At 38.7% G+C, this 19093-nt stretch overlaps 1 protein-coding gene across 1 annotated transcript; it reads right to left on the bottom strand.

Moving 5' to 3' along the window:
* Positions 1-292: 292 nt before the first annotated feature.
* On the bottom strand, positions 293-18671 carry LOC127661282 (uncharacterized). The gene is made up of 8 exons (XM_052151917.1): positions 18557-18671; positions 18176-18272; positions 3805-3974; positions 2708-2911; positions 1325-2379; positions 1151-1218; positions 882-1058; positions 293-458 (listed from the first exon to the last, which is right to left on the bottom strand). Exons 1-8 carry the CDS (start codon positions 18669-18671, stop codon positions 293-295), a joined length of 2052 nt encoding a protein of 683 aa, XP_052007877.1.
* Between the last annotated feature and the right edge of the window lie 422 nt (positions 18672-19093).

The following is a 19093-nucleotide window of genomic DNA, read 5'->3' as shown; positions in this document are numbered from 1 at the left end:
GGCGAATTGAGTTTTATGCACAGACTTTAATCTGTATTCAGAATAAATATTTTGACATTTGCAATACATATGTTGAGATGTCTTGTCCATCAGCTGATCTGATATTATTTACTGTAATGAAGATGAACAGAACTCGCTCTCATTTTTAATAAGGACATTTTCACAAGTCTAAATAAATAACTTAAAAATTAAGTCAATAGAATGTTTAGGCATAGCAATATGGTGGTGTGGTGGCTTCACTTTAATTACGTCATGAGCAATCCAGTTCTTTATTATTGATCAGTGGTCTTACCTAATCCAAGTTCCTCCACTCAAATTCTGTTAGCTGGCGAAGGAAGGATGACACTCTGTTGTTGATGATTGTCGTCTTCCTCTTCACCATTTCTCCTGTCTTACGACTCACTCCGGTTTTTGCAGTGCATTTTGTTCCATCCTCTGGATTTATCCTCACAAAGAATCTTTAGGCAACAGAAAATGGGGGAAAAAAATAAAATAATGGAAAACACATTTAATACATAATTAATATTAGGATACATATATTAACTGTCTATTAATGTATTAATTATATTTTGTGAAAAAAATTATGCTAAACAATCTTATTTTTTTGAGTAAATATTGTTGTGAAATGACTGTCACATTAGATGCACTCTACTCTAATCACCGAACCATGGTCACATGATCTGTCCACATTGTGATATGACAGTGTGTGCCATGGTTTGGTGATCAAGACTGTATAGGTGCTATATTCCAGAAGATAAAAATTGATAGTTACAGTAACAAAGTAGTGAAAAAGTATATTTTTACGATTCAGTTAAAATAAAAACTAAACATGTGTGATAAACTTAACAGTAAAATGTAGATTAACAAAGAGAGGTACTTACCGTTGTATGAGTTCCAATGTTGCACAGGCAGGCTCCTGGTATTCTATGTTGAAATCATAGAAGCATCCAAAGAATACAGATAAAGCATCTGCAAAACCCAGGTGCTCCTCCAAAATGTAGGCCACCTTTCCATCAATGCTCACCATCCACTTTGTTGCAGAAAGAAATGTGTTCCCTGAAAAACAAGTACAAATTACACACATTTAAAAGGCACACCCCAAATGAATTAACATTAACCTTTCTCAAAATAATAAGCAAGTCTTTTATCAAGTATTATCAGTCTCGGTGTGGCTGGCAGGCTCATGTCTTTCTCGATGGATGACTTTGTTGCAGTTGTCTTTAAAACAAAACAAAAAGCCTGTGATTATCACATGCTTAAAATACAGCCTAAAAATGACTAAAAATATGTTTAATGTAATTTAAAAGATTATTTGCCTACTTACATCTGCCAAAATGAAGATGGAGTCCTCTTTTTCAAAGAAGTGCTTCATCAAAAGAAGCACAACTGCTATACTGGTCCGGCTCTGCTGCATGGCTGTTGTGTCGCTCTCAATGTCCCGTAGAAGACCCTGAATGTCTCTGTTCTGAGTCTGTCTTTGGAAGAAATATATGATCCTCTTCCCCTTGGTTTGAAGAGCCTCTCCTACTCGATCACAGATATCAATACCTGTGAGAGTTTTGAAATGGGCACAGAGTCCTCTTTTTGTAAAGAGGAAAGGCCATTGTTCTTCAATCGAATTCATACTGGGGGGAGGGCAGCTGTTTATCACGTGACGTAGATAAATGTACGTCAAACTCATTGAATTGTCTATATCTGGCATGTCCGCAGCTTTGGGTCCAGTAGACTGAAATATGGCTGCCATATGTTTTCTTCTGTCTTCTAAAGAGTCAACTGTCTCTCCTTCTGGGAGACATTTTGGCTGCCAGTTTGTACAGCCATAGCTGTCTACTTTGCACCGTACTGTTTTGGTGGTAGTTCTACCATCACTAGTTTCTGTCATTGTCCTTGGTCTCCGTATTCTCTCACTTACATTGTTACGGTTGACATGTTCAACTCTTGTTTTAAGCTGATTAACAAGTGAATAATAACCTATTCCCAACTGTTCACCTTCCTCAGTTGTGTCTGCAAAGGTCAAAGGGCATTTTGACACAATCACTTTCGCTATCTCTACACAGGCAGCCCTGTTGGGATTTGGACAGTGTTTCTGCATGGCAGCCACCACAGTTCTCACCATGGCTCTTCTGTCTGCAGGGTTAGCCCTCTGCCCTCTTAATATTGCCTGTGAGAGTGAAGCAGGCATCTTGTCCCAAGGAATCTCGAACTGACTGATCCATGAGTTCTGTGTTTTTGTCAATGATAATCCAGGATTTTGGAATTGTGTACAAGGAGGTGTTAGGTGGGCATGTCCAACTGTCAGTTCTGTGTCCAAGGATGAGAAGGGCACTGTCTTTTCATTCGGCACGCAGTTGACATCAGTGTCAACTCTGCCATTCAGTTCTTTAAAGAAAAGGAATACATTAACAGATATTTACAAGGTTTTTTTATTCACAGTATGTACAGTTTACAGATAAGATAATTTAAAATTGCTTTAATAATGATTCTCAAATTTTCTTTTTTAAACAATATAACATCAGTGGTTGTTTTTCAGGCTGTTGTGCTTTGAGCAGTTTCACAATATCAATTTGTTCCCAGATTACTTTGTTTGTTTGTCCTTTCTCTAATGTAATTTTAAAGTCTACATTAATCTACATCAAGATTTATATACAGAAATACCTCATACAATATCTTCAACATTTTACGTTGCTTTAGATGTATTTTCTCTCACCTCTATGTCTGAAGGCCTGGATGACTTTACAGCACTGTATTGGCATTAAATGATGCTGGAAGTCATCCCTCTCAATAAAGCCAAGGTCCTCTTTCTTTGTGACTCCAACCACTGATGACAGGTGTTCAATGACGACCATCAACTTCTCATAGTCCAATTCAGATAGCACTCTCTGAATTTCCTGAATGCATTCAACATCCATACCTAGAATGAAAAACACACTGAGTGATGCAAGCAAACTATAGGGAGGTCCAAGATGTTGTACACCGGCAGTGGATAATAGTCTTGCAACCTATCTGCATTAATATATGCATATTCATTTTCTGAATTACATAGGTAGTAGACTCCAAGATCAACTAACAGAACTGAGTGATGTATCAAAACAACAAAGTGCACCTGTTTCTTATCAGTAAGTATCAGGGATATTTTCCCAAAGACCAATGTGTCAGCAGTGTGCTTTAAAACAACAACAAGGCCTTTGGTGTACTTGGTCCCTTTATAAGTCACTGCTGAAACCTCTGAGGTTTTGTGTTTATCAATATCAGCTGTCTTTAGCAACATCTGTATATCCCTGTTGTATGACGGTTCATCAATTTCATTTGCTTCACCTACAACTTGAATGGGAGGTGGGAATAACTGACCACAACCTAGGTATGACTGAAGAAGTTGGTGTCTTTCTGCCAGTGTTTTACTTAAGTGTAAAAAATTGTGAAGTTTTCTGGCACACTCCTTGAAATAGCAGTGCTTGCTCTCAAACCTCAGTGTCCACAAGTGTATCAGTGGCCCAAATTTAAGGATAAGGTCGGGATAATGCAATAAGTAGTGATGCTTTGGTTTGAGAGGGTGGTCAGGAAACATGCTGTTCCGTAAATACACATATTCCTCCAGTAAAATTTTCAGATATGCGATCTCATTGTGATTAATTTTTGTAGCGCAGATTAATTCAGCTATTTCCTTTAGTTTAAGGCACAACTGCCAAACCTCACTTTCAATAGGATGTTTGATCCATCTACCAACATAAATCGGTAATAGTCGTAAGAGACACCAATTCTGTGTGGCTGAACCACTGAGCTTTTTCGTTTTTTCCTTAATCTCACATGGTTTGTTGTGTGAGTCACTACCAAGAAGTTTTGTCTGTGAGATGGCCTGATTTATCTTGTCATAGGTGAAATGTTTTTCAGCTTTTACCAAATGTTCCACATAGAGGGCCAAATCATTTGCCACTACTCCCTCAAAAAGGTCATGCCCAAGACATGGCGGTAGGCCGCTGCAGACATGAAATGACTTTAGTGAGTTGAAAATTGAATCAAATTTGATTCCATCTATTAAATCCTGGTCAGAGGTCAGTTTTTGAACACTGTCATTATAACTTGCAGGTGTACGTTGTGGGCCAAATACAAGTGGTGATTTGGCAAATGTATCTCTGTGAATCAAGCAGTACCTACAAAAATGTTTGCTACAGCTAAAATTTTCTGTGAAACCACCAACAGAGTGGGAACCAAGATTATCACCACATATGGCAATCAATGATGCTTTAAGGTTGCTTCCGTACTCCAGCTGAAAGCCTGAATCCTCTAAGTCTTTTAGGTCAACAATAAGGCGGGAAAATACCTTGTCCTGACCAAAGGACTTAAAATCCTGCTCTCTGCATAGCAAAACAAGTTGCGCTGGGTCAACGGTGGATCGATTATGTGGTAATATTTCCCCAAGTGTCATGTACATGGCCATAATTTTGTGTTTTTTTTTGCCAGAGCCAAGGGGGTTTGTGACCTCAAAGGCATCCAGGTACAAAATAACTGACACAGAAGATGATGATCCCTGTAAAATGGCATTTTGTTTGAAGTTTTTGCCATCATTAACATCATTTAAAATCATGTCACTGTGCTCATGGAGTTTAGACTGTGCATACTGGTCTTTTACAGTGGACTGCCTAAACAAGGCAGCAAGTGTATCCTTTATAGGCACATACTGACAAAAGCGTTCCTTACCACTGGTATCTGTTCCTAGGTACATCTGAGCAGGTGCAACATAATCAAAATGTTCTTTGAAATATGTTTTCCTGGTTCTGTCTGATCTCAAGACACCTTCATTGCAAATAGTTAAAAGATCCTCTTGTTCAAGTTCTTTAACAATTTTCTGTATTTCATGCTCAGTAATGTTGAGCCCTGTCAGTTTCTCCTCTACTTTTTTAAGCACTTGCTTCATTCCACTGATATGGACCTCCTGAAATTCCTCAACAATGCACTGTACTGTCGTGGCTGGCAAAAGCAGTTTGGCCTGAAGTTTTAAATAAAACAATGCCAGATTATTTAGAAATGTGTCAGGGTTCAAATCTGGGTTCATTTCATGACTATCAAGAGATGGGTGAAAAGTGTCATCATGAACTTGGATGTCTTGGACTTGAATATCAGAATCTTGTGGTACATAAGGCTGTGCTACAAATGACTGTCTGTGTTTTCTAGATATGTGTGTGGCAAAGGATGATCTCACTCTAAAATATTTTGAGCATCCCTCAATAGGACAAGTGATTTTTTTGCCATTCCGTATGTGTAATCTTAAATGAATGCACAATAAGGACAAATTATCAGCCACATAATCACATCCTTCAACACTGCATTTTTGGTTATCACTATGCTGAAACATATCTTGTTTCTGTGACAAAGCATGTGTGTGATTTCTGTGCATGTGGGACTTTAATGCAGAAAACGTCCTGAAATTGCCAGGACAGTGTTCTATGCCACATGAAAACTGGTAGTTAGCCAAGTTTCTATGGCTTTTTGCATGGGCACAAAATATTTTAAAACTGGCTGTATGGTGGCTACAATCCTTACAGCTGTACATATTGCTAGCAGTCTCTTCACAAGAAATACTGATAAAAAAAGATCATATAAATGCAATTTTGACCATAATGAATCTATGCTGTTTCTGTTTGCTAATGAAAGACACCCTCATTTCTCTGTTGCTTATACAGCTATCACACTCTTTTCCATATATTAAACATATTTCATAAAAAATATAGCTTTTAATTCAGTTAAGCCTTTCGTTAAATACAACAATAACGTAGTTCAATCGTTTTTTAGTTTTTTTTTACCGCTAATATTTACGTGCAAATGTTATCCTAGTTTAAATTCGTGTGCACAAATCAGACAACTGCGGGAACTGTCAGTACACGCGATTTTTTTTCATTTATTATTTTACCTTGCTTGCTTGCTTATTCTCTGCTGTTAAAAATCTTCATAGAAAGCTTTTATCAGACAGTACCTCTAAGCTCCCTCGCCTGCACAAAAAAAAAAAACGGTGTTTTGGCGCTAAAAGCCCTTACGGTAAATACAGTAATATACCTCAAATTCAAAAATTACAGTAAATCACTGTAAATGGTGTTTGACGTCACAGAAAATACCCATGATGCATTTGGAATTACTGTAATTTACTGTAAAGAGAATTTGCAGTATAATACTGGGTGATATATAGTAAATAACTGTAAAAATTACAGAAATGTCTAACAGTGTAGTGTCTTGAGCACAGTATGCTAAACACAGGTCTGCATATTCAGATCAAGGTGCGGTCTTATTTAATTGATACTTCACCACATCAACCCAAATTATGCTGTCACAACTTGGATAGATAGAATAAAGAGAGGGATCAGAAACAGAAAGAAAATAAATAAAAACAGAGAAACGGAAGGATTTATTTAAGGAGGACAGGTTTGTGGATTTTCGTGTTGTAGATTAATTCCATTAAAATGCTTTTTTTTTTTTCATGAGGGATCTTTGAGGTAACAGAATAACTTCAGGAGCATGAAAGCCATTGGGGTTCCTTTCTCAGGTAATAGACTGCGGCAGGCGACAAGCTCTCTGATGCTCTGCCCACAACGCAAGGCCACCGCGAGGAGAGAAGCTGGAAAATCTGAAAGGAGAGGCGAAGAGAGGACAGAATGAGGGGGTGTCACTGAACGAATGCATTAATTATCATGCACACAAGGGAGTGACTCAAAATGGTTTTGGGAGTGAAAAAAATACAAATTAAAGAATGAAACCTGTGATTTTCTCTTTTATGTGAGGAAAGAGTAACTTTAAAATGAAATTGCTGCAACAGGAGGGACTTGTTGATGTTTTGTCTATTATCTGTATATAGGAGGGGCTAGTTGTCACACAAATTTTTTGTTAAGTTGGGTAAGAATACAACCTATTAATATATATATATATATTTAAACCAATTAATTTTTTTCTTAGTTTGTTTTCACCCCTCATCACCACTTCACTGCCAGTTTAAGTCCCGTCCTGATGTAAGAGGTAATTGGATGTACGAGCGAGAATCTCAGTTCTTTCATTTTACTCATAATAATTATTATGTTGTCTGAGTCTTTCTGATAGAACCTTTGAGGTTGGATGTTCTTGACATAACAGTCACCATATTTGATTCAGCACTGTTGATGGTAATAACACTGTTAATGTATTATGGTCTGTGCATCATGCAAGTGACATGGCAGAATGCAAAGGGAATGCCTACAGAAGACTTGGAATATCATGCATGGACTACTTTTATGACACATTTGGGTGCTTTATTAAGTGTTAAAGTGAGTTCCTATGTACTGCCAATATATTGAATTCAGCAGGAGATATGACAGAATTTTTGTATTTGGGCAAACAGTGCAACCCACTGAATAGACTGTACTTCTGTCTCTCACAGCCACAGTTTCATTCCCATCACAAATGAAATACGGAACTACTCTGAAAAATGTACATAGACAGGAATTCCAAAGTATATATAATTCTTAAATCATTTACTTCTTCAAATAACATTAAAATATATCATATGTACCCCTAAATACCTGCTAAAAACACATATCGAAAGTGTGCAGTCATCCTATCCACACTGCCAGCATTGTGACGCAACAATTTGCAATGTTATTACAATCAACAAACACAGGCTTCGCTGCACGTGTGCACACCATTGACCACTTTTCTGATTATAATGGGAGAGTTTGTGCTTAACTGCTGCTCAAATCGTCAACTAGAGCCAATCATACCCCATGCTTGCATTGTAGACATTCTCATTGATTATAACTCATAGTTTTTTGCTGATGTAAATGATAAATACATTTAAACACACATTGGCCCTAAAATGTCTGAATGTCATTGCATTAGACAATAAAATGCTGCTGGAACTTTTCTCAAAACTAACAAGCATTTTTGCAATGACTTTAAACCAACTGGTGTCAAGGTGCTGATTTGTGGATGTATGAATGATAGATGTATACCTCCCTACCATAAACCAAACCAATAGTTTCATAAAAAAGCAGACGAGAGATGAAATACGCTTTTGCTGATGCAAATGGTTTAATGACTCTGTCAGTTCAGGTGCTGATTTTCGTGCTCTTCAGGACTTGTTACACGGTCCTTTACATTGCAAGTCAGTTGAGCTATTATGCTAGAACAAGCTTATAAATTTATGTAAATGTTAAATGGTCTGCACTTATATAGCACTTTTTTTTTAACCTTATAGGTTACCAAAGCGCTTTACCCTGTGTCCCAATCACCCATTCACACACACATTTACACTCACACACCAATGGCGGCAGAGCTGCCATGCAAGACGCTAGCCTTTGGGAGCAACTTGGGGTTCAGTGTCTTGCCCAAGGACAATTCAGGATGTGGAGTCATGTGGGCCAGGAATCGAACCACCAACCCTGCGATTGGCAGCCGACCCGCTCTACCACCTGAGCCACAGCCGCCCCTGTTGGAAGTTGTTTATGTGATTTAGACATTAAAATGTATCACCTTACAAGGCATACACTATAGTTAAAGTGTTTAGATGTCAACAGATTGCATTATGTGAAGAACAGGGCGACAAGTACAGTAATTGTTTATTAACTGATATTCTTCCATTTTACTCATGAAGAGAAAAAAAGTTGTTGTAGCATCTAGTGTTCATTTTACCAGGAAACTGGTGTGACATATACAAAGAGCCATTTTGCAAAACAGACCAGGTTGGTGCATATATTGTTTTATAATTAAACCTAACAAATGTATTTCTGTAAAATAGTGTTGCTTAAAAGGTGAGAACTAAAATTTTAGTTTTTTAAATAAATGCCACTTGGTTTTGTATTTTACTATCTAAAAAAAATTACATTCAGACATCTTTAAGTGCAGCTTAAGTGTCCAAATACTTTTTAGGGGCTGCTGTATATTTTCAAAAATGTAAATTCTCTCAAACAAAGGTTCAGAAAAAAATTTAATCTCTGTAGATCCATACAAAACAAGTGAATGGTGGCCAGAACTTTGAAGGTCCAAAAAGTGCTTTTTTACTATAAATTCTCCTCCCTGTCCAGTAGATGGCAAAGTGCATGAAGAATGCAAATCGCCAAAAACAAAAGAAGAATGTAGAAGAGGAGATTAACTGCAGAAAGTAAAAGTAGAGATATATAGTAGAAAATAATGTATTTATTCATCTTTTTATCACCCACACCTATCATATCGCTTCTGAAGACATGGATTTAACTGCTGGAGTTGTATTAATTACTTTTATGCTGGTTTTATATGCTTTTTGGACCTTCAACCTTCTGGCCACCATTCACTTGCATTGTATGGACCTACAGAGCTGAAATATTTTTTGTAGTTTGTTTGTGCTCCGCAGAAGATGGAAAGTCATGTACATCTGGCATGAGGGTGAGTGAATCAGGGAATTAAAATATTTGGGTGAACAATCTCTCTAACGTTTTTGATCAAGGTTCTGTTAGAGCTGTTGGGATGTGAGGAAATGCCTCATGTGCATGTTTAAAATGACAACCAGCTTTCTCTATCTTTTTCCCATAATCTCTCTCTTTTCTATAGCTTATGTGTCCCTAAACCACCCTCAGTATCCATCTATCCCTGCCATCTCTTTAATTTTTTTTCACATGCCTCATCACTCATCATAAACTATCTCCGTCCACTCCCTCCCTCTCCTATCCAGCACCTTTCACTGAGAGACTAATCTATAATCATCTTAAATGTATTTTTGCATCAAAATTCTTAATCAGCAATTTTCAATGGGGTGAGTTTGAGGCAGAGCGAGCAGGAACCGGCTAAGGATATCGGTTTAAGCTTGGAAACTTTTTATGTCTTTTCAAATGCTGCTAAAATCTTCGTCCCAGTTTCTCATCTGGTTGTTGCTGGGAAGACAGTCAGTGTCATGATGTTCTTATGTAATTGCTCTTTTAGTATTGTACATTAGATATAGTGCAGATCTTGATTTCCCAATGGGGTTTTTGCATGAAATGGAATGCATTCACAAAAACATGCTTTCGTGTTTCAGATTAGCACCAGTGAAATTAGTGACCACGGCAACACAAATGACTTTCAAAGACCTTTTTCCAAGGATCTATGTTAACTAAGCCTATTCACACATACATACATACACATGCACGCCCATGTGATTCACATTCTTTGTGTGGTAAATCAGTCTACAGAATATGCATCAGAATTTGTCTATCTCTTCCTTGTCAAACACACTCAGGATTTGTGATATCAGTCTGATTAAGGCTGTAGGGAATGCTCCGCTGGTGTTTCTACATCTCACAATATTAATGCAATGTAATATGCAATTAAATAGGTTAATAAATAAACAAAAACAACACGGCTAAGGCTAGATCTATTGTAATTGAATTGGGGTCTGACTTAATTGAATTTTATTGAACTCTGAAGGTCACAGTGCATTTGCTGACTGGTTATGGGAAATGGTCTTTCAAAGGATGTGGACCAAATAAAAAATTAATGTTGAAGACTTGAAGATGACGTTTTTATAGACCCCTACACCATTAATTCTCAACCGTTGGCTCATAGGTCTGTTCTGATGTGGATCATGGACAGCAGGACAAAAACAAAACAATGCTAAATTCAAATAATAATATTTAAATTACGAATTAATAGTGCACAGTTAGGATAGCAAAATAAATAGCCTTATAAATGAAAGAGAAAACACTTTCCATGTCATTTGTTGATGACTGTAAACTCTACAATATTTTCACTCAAATTCACATCACATGGTAATAAGGATAATAATAATACAATAATTGGTGAAAATAGGTGTTAGGGGTCATTCACACCAAACATCTTTGCGTCCATCCACTCTATTTTTCAGTTGTCTTCCAATGTACACAAGCACTAGAAGGTTGTCTTTGACCTTTGAGCCTCGTCTTGCTGTTTTTTCAGCATCTCACTAAGGAGCGCTGTTCAATTCGTGGAGTTGCATCTAGCTTTTGACAGCAAAACCAGAGGTGGGGGACTAGAGTGAAATGACTTGACTCGAGTCTGAATCGAGTTGCAAATTTAAGGACTTTTAACTTGCTTGACTAAAGGAAGAAAATGTCTTTACTTGACTTTGAATTGAGAACCAGCGACTCGAGACTTGACTTGAAATGAATGACTCAACAATGGCTTGAATGTATTTTATTATTATTATTTTAAATAACTTATTATAAACAGTAATGAAATGCGTTTAAAAAAAATAAATAATAATAATTAATATGCAAAAATGTAAGCACGCCAGCACCACTGATCTGCATCTGCACAGTTAACGCTGCGCTCACAATGCGCCAAAATGACAGATGATTATCGAGTTCTCAAAATAATCTCCTTTGGATATAAAGATTTTGAATTGAACCATGTGAATAAAAAAGATTTGCCAGATGCACTATATGCAGCACAACAATAACCGATGCAACCACCACAACCTCAAATTTCATCAGACAAGGAAAAGTAGGTAAATCATTTCCTTATCCAAAAAAGATTCATATGTAAAATTACTTTTAAAATGTTTGAGGGTTGTCATAAAATTACAATGATTCACGATTAATCTCACGTTTTGTAGCAATACAAGTTTGTAATGACCCGACATTGGCTCTAAATATGTGTGTTCCTTTTCTAAACATTCTCAACAGTCAACAATATACCATAAACATTTGACTCGAGACTTGATGGTTAAGACTTGAGACTTGCTTGTGACTTGAACGTGTGACTTGCTCCCACCTCTAAGCAAAAAACCTCACAAGCATTTTCACAAAGTAAAGGAGTGGTGTAGACTCACACCATCAACTCTTGGTGAAAAATACGTTCTATGCTCTCACTCTTTTTAGTAGCTTCAATGCAAAAATCTTAATTTTGTGGTTATTACCATGGCATTTGTAGTAAAATCATTGTAACCACAAGATAAACCATAGTTAATCTATAGTAAATCCATGGTTACTATATAGATACAGTATACTGTATTTAAAACATGGTTTCCACCAATATACTATATATATACAATATAGTATATTGGTGGAAACCATGGTATATATATATATATATATATATATATATATATATATATATATATATATATATATATATATATATATATACACACATTTATACAAGGTTAGGAGGGTTACTTTTTAAATGCATTCCACTACAGATTACAGAATATATGCTGTAAAATGTAATTTGTAACACGTTCCGTTAAATTACTCAAAATCAGTAACATATTCTAAATTCTTTGGATTACTTCTTGAGCACTGGTAGATTTTTTCACTTGTTTTGACTAAAACACTGCATAAGATATTTAGGTTTTTCAGATAATTTATTTTTAACATGTGTATTTTGTCTTGCTGTACTGGCAGTGTTGTTTCTATAAAATTTCAAATCAAATTTATCTTGTTTTAACGATTTTTAGATATTTTTACAGGAAAAAATAAATAAAAAATTATTATCAAGAATATGATTTTTGCCCTAATATCAAAGGTCTTACTAGACAAAAAGAAATTATGATCCAATGTGCCTTGTAACATGTGCATGTAAAATGGCTAGAAATTGCATTTTAGCTTCGCGTAAAGCTGACAATTCTATTTCTTCTGCTCCAAACGTACATCTCTGTCTGCTCGTATGATTGTACCACATCATAAGAAAGAAATTCACCGTTGTTCAAATGCACTTTGGATCGCATTATTTACATACATAAATGTTTTCTATTTGAAAGGACTAAATATTAAATGAAACAAATGACAATAAAATGCAAAGTAATCTCTTCAGTAATCAAAATACTTTGAATGTAACTGTATTCTAATTAACAATTATTTACATTGTAACTGTAGTGGAATACTGTTACTTCTATTTTGTATTTTAAATACGTGATCCCGTTACATGTATTCCATTACTCCCCAACCCTGTATATATACATATAGTAAAACCATGATTTCTGCCTAAAACGTGGAACGTAACCCTGGTTCGAGACACTGCGTATTCGCTTTGGGACACCGTATCATGTGTATCATGTGGTCTAAAGCCCTTATACAATCATGGCAATCTACTGGCTGATGCCGCTTAAGCAACGCCCCGAGGGAGCTTCATTACTGGCTCTATAAATGCGCTCGCTTTTGCGCCATAGTGTCAGATTTTCTGCTGGAAGGCACGAGCCTATGCTGCCGCTAGAGAGTATGACCAGCTACGCAGCATCTCGTACCCACTCAGGGAACAGTGGTTACGTTCCATGTAAAGAGACATTCCGTTTTGTAGGAACTCAAACTGTGTATTCGCTATGAGAACGATATACATTCACGCTATTCTAACAGTAGCTACCAATTATCTAAGCCTGTGTGGCAAGCATATAGCGGTGCACAAGCCACCTAGAGTGCCCTAATAAAAAGAAGGAATTATGAGTTTACTCATGTTCCAACAGAGAAAACCTGGGAATTAGGAGTCAAACCCTCATCCAGATTATAAAATCTAACAAATGTATGCAGAGAGGACCACCTTGCCACCATACAAATGTCCTCAAAGAACACATCTCTAGCCAAAGCCCATGAGGATGTCATGCTGCTAGTTGAATGTTCTCGAATACCCAAAGGTGAAGGTAAACTATGTGCTTTGTAAGCACTTGAATTTGCATCAATAAGCAAATGAGACAGTCTTTGCTTGGACACCGAAACACCCCTGGGCAAATTGGGCAAAGCAAATGGAACATTTCATGCTCCTCCGACTCAAATGGGGGACGAAAGAAAGCCTGAAAATGAATAGTCTGCAAGCAAAATTATGTCGAAATAACCTTTGGAAAATAGCCCAAATGAAGTCTGAACCCCTTGAACACCCTGGCGCAAAATCCATACATAAGGGATTGATCGACGGGGCATGCAAATCCCCAACTCATCCAAATGATGCCAATGCCACTATCAGGGCCAAGAGTCAAAAACATATCAGTGACTGTTGCCAAGGGCTCGAACGGAGCAGCTCAGAGCGCCTCTAAAACAACAGATGAATCCCATAAAAGAACGCAGATTGGACAAAAAGGTCAAAACCAGCGTACCCCGCACATAAAACGAAAGACAAGAGAATGTATACTGACAGAGACTCCATTAATAAGCACATGCTCAATCGCTATAACAGCAACATAGACTTCACACATTGCAAAGCCAAGCCCGGCCCGGAGACGCTCCTGAAAAAAATCCAGCACTGTACAGGCAGGGCAGTGAACTGGATTTTCACCTTGCGATGTACACCAAGAAACAAAAGCAGACTGGCAACAGAACACTCTTGTCTAGATTTACATGCAGCCCTATTTTGCTCAAGATAATTGCCTTGAGATAATTCAAAATATGGATGCCATGAAGCCTCAATGGCGTCAACGCTGCATCCAAGCATTTTGTGAAAATGCATGATGCCAGTGCAAGTCTGAACGAAAGGATGTAAAATTGGTATGCTTTGCCCCAAAAACAAACCTGAGAAAATGCCTGTGCTTCGGCGCAATCTGAATATGGACATTTTTGTTTTGCATTTTTATAAACGTCCCTCAAATATATTGTCACAAACCAGTCCCCTGGTTGCACTTGTGACATTATTTGTTTCTGCTTCTTCATTCTGAATTGACATTTCATTAGAGTGAAATTCAAACATCTCAAATCCAGGAAGGGACTCAAGCCACTAAATTGAATGACACGACCACTATTTTTTGTTCAAAGTACCCAGTTCGAAATGTCATTCAGCTGTTGCCAAGCTGACAGACAGGCAGACAGAGGAATTAATGCATGGCTCTTGCCTGCAGCGCAACTAACCCAGAACCAGAGGCACAGCGGAGGGAACCCTTCGCTCCTCCAATACTGTGGCTGGTTGAAAAGAATTTGAAAATGTTTTGGCTTTTATTGAATTTAGCCATGAATTATGATTACACTGAAATGTATCTACAGCAGGGATGCTGACAGAATAAAACTTTTCCCTAGTATTTTGAACAGAGGAAAGTGTATGAACATTGGGGGGAATGTTAATTTGAGGAAACTGGTTTGCCACAACTGCCCCAGCATTCTTTATTCTGTTATTCATGTCTCAAAACCTTGAAAAGAGGCATAATTCAATCAGACAATTATAAAAATTGGTCACTCTGAATGTATTTACAGCAGAGAACGGTTGTTAAACCATTTTCCTTAGCACAGAACGGGGAAGAATGTGTGAACATGGAGGGAATTAAGAGCAATCAGGCTTGCCACAATGACCCCAGCATTCTTTATGGGGGGAGCAACATATGGTGCTAATGCTCACTGAGTGTTTTGTGTACATTTGTGCTTAATTAACTTTGAATTCTATTATGTATGTTTCGAGACCCTTGGTCATGGAGACAGTGGCTGAATTCATGGAGCAGTTTTGTAAATGTCCACTGAAATATCAAGCAGAGATAGCAATGCACATCCCTTGTCTTGCCAGAATGCCCATGTGGTCCACGACCGGGTGGGGGAAAAAAATCTAATAAATATACCTTGAATCTCCTGATGCAATCCGAAAGAATAATGGCACTGACGAAGCGATCCGCCGTTTGTTCGCAATCACTCCATTGGGGAATATTCTTTTATTCAAGCCCCCTCACTCTACGGTTGGTCTCACTAGTACATGCATGATCCTCTCCACTGTGAGCAGTTTGCTTCGAATGGGGAGGCGAGAGAGAGAGAGAGGCAGAGGATACTCCACCATTGCCGTATTCATATGCATTCTCCCAGAATGACACAGAAAAATACAATAAGGACAATGGGGCCAATTTGTTCCCTTCCAGCAATGAATTCTCTCAGGTTTTTAATGGTGATGGCTCAAGATGCACATGGCGTCTCTTTCGTATGCTTTGTTCATCATAAAATGGCCGCCGAGCTAGGCCTCAGAGCACGTCTGATGAGACTCACACATTCGCTCAGGGAGAGGGTGACAAACTCGAGAAAGAATCTGATGTCTGTATCCACTCCAATCCTCTCAGACACAAAGTAGAAATCCTAAATGTCTCCCACACATGGAGCACAAGATCTGGAGGCTGTGGAACTGGAACAAGTAGGGATTACGCCTCGTGGTGAGAAATTGCGAGCCTCAAAAACACCGCCGTCCCTTTTGGCCCTTGTAATAATTGGAAAAACCCAATTAAAATTGCACTGCAATTCGTGCTTTATAAATGACGTCTTTACATGTTTGCCACTCAAAAGGAATAATTAATAATCCTCGCTTACATTAGAAACAAACACGGTCTTAGACAAAATTGCGCACTGAAGAACAGAAAATCTGATGTATGGCGTGAAAGTGAGTGCCTTTAGAGCCCGTGATGTAGCTTCCTAGGGGCTTCGTCTATGCACCATCAGCCAAAAATCGCTGTGATTGTATAAGGGCTTCAGACTATGTGACACTCAGATAGTGTCCCATAGTAAATACGCAGCTCGAGTTACTACGGGAAGGGATCAATGTTTACTACTATGGTATTTGTACAGTGGTTCACAACCCTGTTCCTGGAGGCCCCCAACACTGCATATCTCCCTCACCTGACACACCTAATTCAGGTTGTGGAGTCTCTACTAATGAGTTAATGATTTGAATCATGTGTGTTTGATTAGGGAGATATCCAAAATGTAGTGTTGTGGGGCCTCCAGGAACAGGGTTGGGAACCACCGGTATAGCAAAAACATAATAACTGAAAAAATTTAATTTTTCTTAACATAGTTTACATTTTTCTGTATTATCACTATGGTTTCACAACAAATATCATAGTTGAAGTATGGTTAATGTAATAAAACCATGGTAAAACTATTGCGAGGGAACGCAAAATTATTGCGAGGAGAACGCAAAATTATTTCAGAAAGAAATGTCCAGCAATGTTCTCTAAGGGTCTACTACTAAGCAGTTAATGCCTTTAAAGGGACTTTTTACAACCACTGTTGGACAAGATTTTCAATAATGTCCACATCCTGTTGTCATATATTTACAGTGTTTTTTCTGTCATAAATACTGCAATCAGTATTGCTTTGGTTATAGCCTACTCTCAACAGAACAGAGACAATTCAAAAGAGATGGGCCACTTCTATTACAATGAATGGGAGGAATTGGAATGCCCAATGGTCAATGGATGCAGAAAGTAAGTCCCACCTTACAGGTAAAAGAGCCAATCACCTTTTAGATACAGACATCGCCTGTCAATCAACTAAAGAATGCGCATTAGCTATACAAGCCAGGAATTATTTTTTTTTGCGAAATCTAGATAAAGTAGCATCATTTCTGATACCATTATTGTCAGATTTTACTACTGATTTGAAATATGTACTTTGATCGTAAACTTGACCAACCGCTTTGGAGATTTTGATGTTTCTCCTATTCATGTTGATTTGAGCTGCACATTCATGACTAGAAATAGCTTCCCGAGAGGGTCCAAAGATGGCTGCCAGTGGACTGACTTGCTAGAAACACTTATTCTTATGAAAGACTCTTCTTACTTGTCTACTCATCCATCTATTCTCATATATCATGACATCATCTCTCAATGTCAGATCAAAATTATGATTTTGTATAGGTAAGATAAGGATTCAGTAATTGAATGGCCAAAATTGGCACCAAAGGCAGGACATTTTGCAGCAGATCCTGAATTGACCAACTTTAAAATGTCACTGACCAATCCTACGTTAGCAACTATTGCCTTCCACCATATTATCCCACAAGCTTTTTTCTTGGAAGTCTCAAAATATATTTTTTTTAATAAACCATTTACTAAATATATATGTATATTGCTGCACAGAAATGGCTGCAATTAAAAACTATATTTACTTGTTTTCATTTAGTGAAAATGTCTTGGTTACTGTCATAACCTCCATTTCCTGATGGAGGGAACGAGAAGTTGTGTCAATTTAGTGACACTAGGTGTCGCACTTGGGAGCTCAAAACACCTCTGATCTTTTAGAAAAGGCCAATGGGAATTGGCGAGTGGGATTTGCATGCCACTCTCCTGGACATACGGGTATAAAAAGAGCTGGCTCGCAACCACGCCGAAATAGGGTCCTGGCCATTTCAGCGGGTAGCTCAGCATTATGGAAAGAGGGACACAATGTCTCTTTCCCTCCATCAGGGAACAGAGGTTACGACAGTAACCAAGATACCAGAGTGACCGGAGACCACACCTTGCCCAAAAGGTAGGTAACGTGTAGAGAATACGTCACCATGGACTTACCGGTGAGCAGTATCACATGGGAAGAAGTCCTGCGGTAGGTCCTTCCCGGAGGGGAGGAACTCTACAGCTCGGCAACTGGTGACAGGGGAGGATCCTGCTGAAGGGAGACACAGATTTGCCCTCAGGGAAACCGTAAAACGGAAAACACTTCACAAAGGGTTACCACAGGTAACCAGCACATTTGGAGCACCTACCCCAGTACAGGGCATACTAGTACACGTACTGGGCCCGGCTATGAATTCCTCAGCCAAATCGCCAGCCGTCGGGCTAATGAGGAAGAACATCCAGGGTTTACCGTCTTGTGAACTCGCATGGGGGAATAAGTGCACGTCTTGCATCCTGAGCTCGTGGCTGTGCTGAGAGAATAGTCAAAGCACTTACCTTTGTCCGTGTGCCCACCATAGGACCGGTCAGCGATGGGGGAGGAGGGTGAACATCCTCGTGACTCGTCATAACCACCTGAGTGTGGGTATGTGTGAGCCGCAGCTGGGTGCATGAAGGCAGGGAACCTGCATCCGTAGCGCCGTGCCTACCCTGAAAGATCAGTGTCCGGCTGTTGTGATAATGATGGCCGTAAACACTGGCTGTGTGACCCAGGCAATGAGGAAACCGCACTTTCTTTGAAAATTTGGATGCCGCAGCAGCTCGGCATGTGGCGAAATCAAATTGAAAGGAAACAAAAGTTTCTCCTCCCATCCCTCCACCGGAGGATGGATTGGTCTGTCCACCACCTCCAAACTCACAGCAGGTCTCCTCATCCCGGAGTCACCCATCTCAGGGGCGCTTCGAAGCCTTTCAAGGGTTCTTGGCATCAGATCGTGGGACGAGGGCGTCAGTTTCCTGCGGGGGGCCACGCGGGGTGTAGGATGTGTTGGATAGCCTCCGTCTCCTTCATTAACGCTGAGAACTGCTGGCAAA

Source organism: Xyrauchen texanus, chromosome 21 (assembly GCF_025860055.1).
Source record: "Xyrauchen texanus isolate HMW12.3.18 chromosome 21, RBS_HiC_50CHRs, whole genome shotgun sequence".
Taxonomy (NCBI): Eukaryota; Metazoa; Chordata; class Actinopteri; order Cypriniformes; family Catostomidae; genus Xyrauchen; species Xyrauchen texanus.
This window is presented reverse-complemented; position numbering and strand designations above follow the sequence as displayed.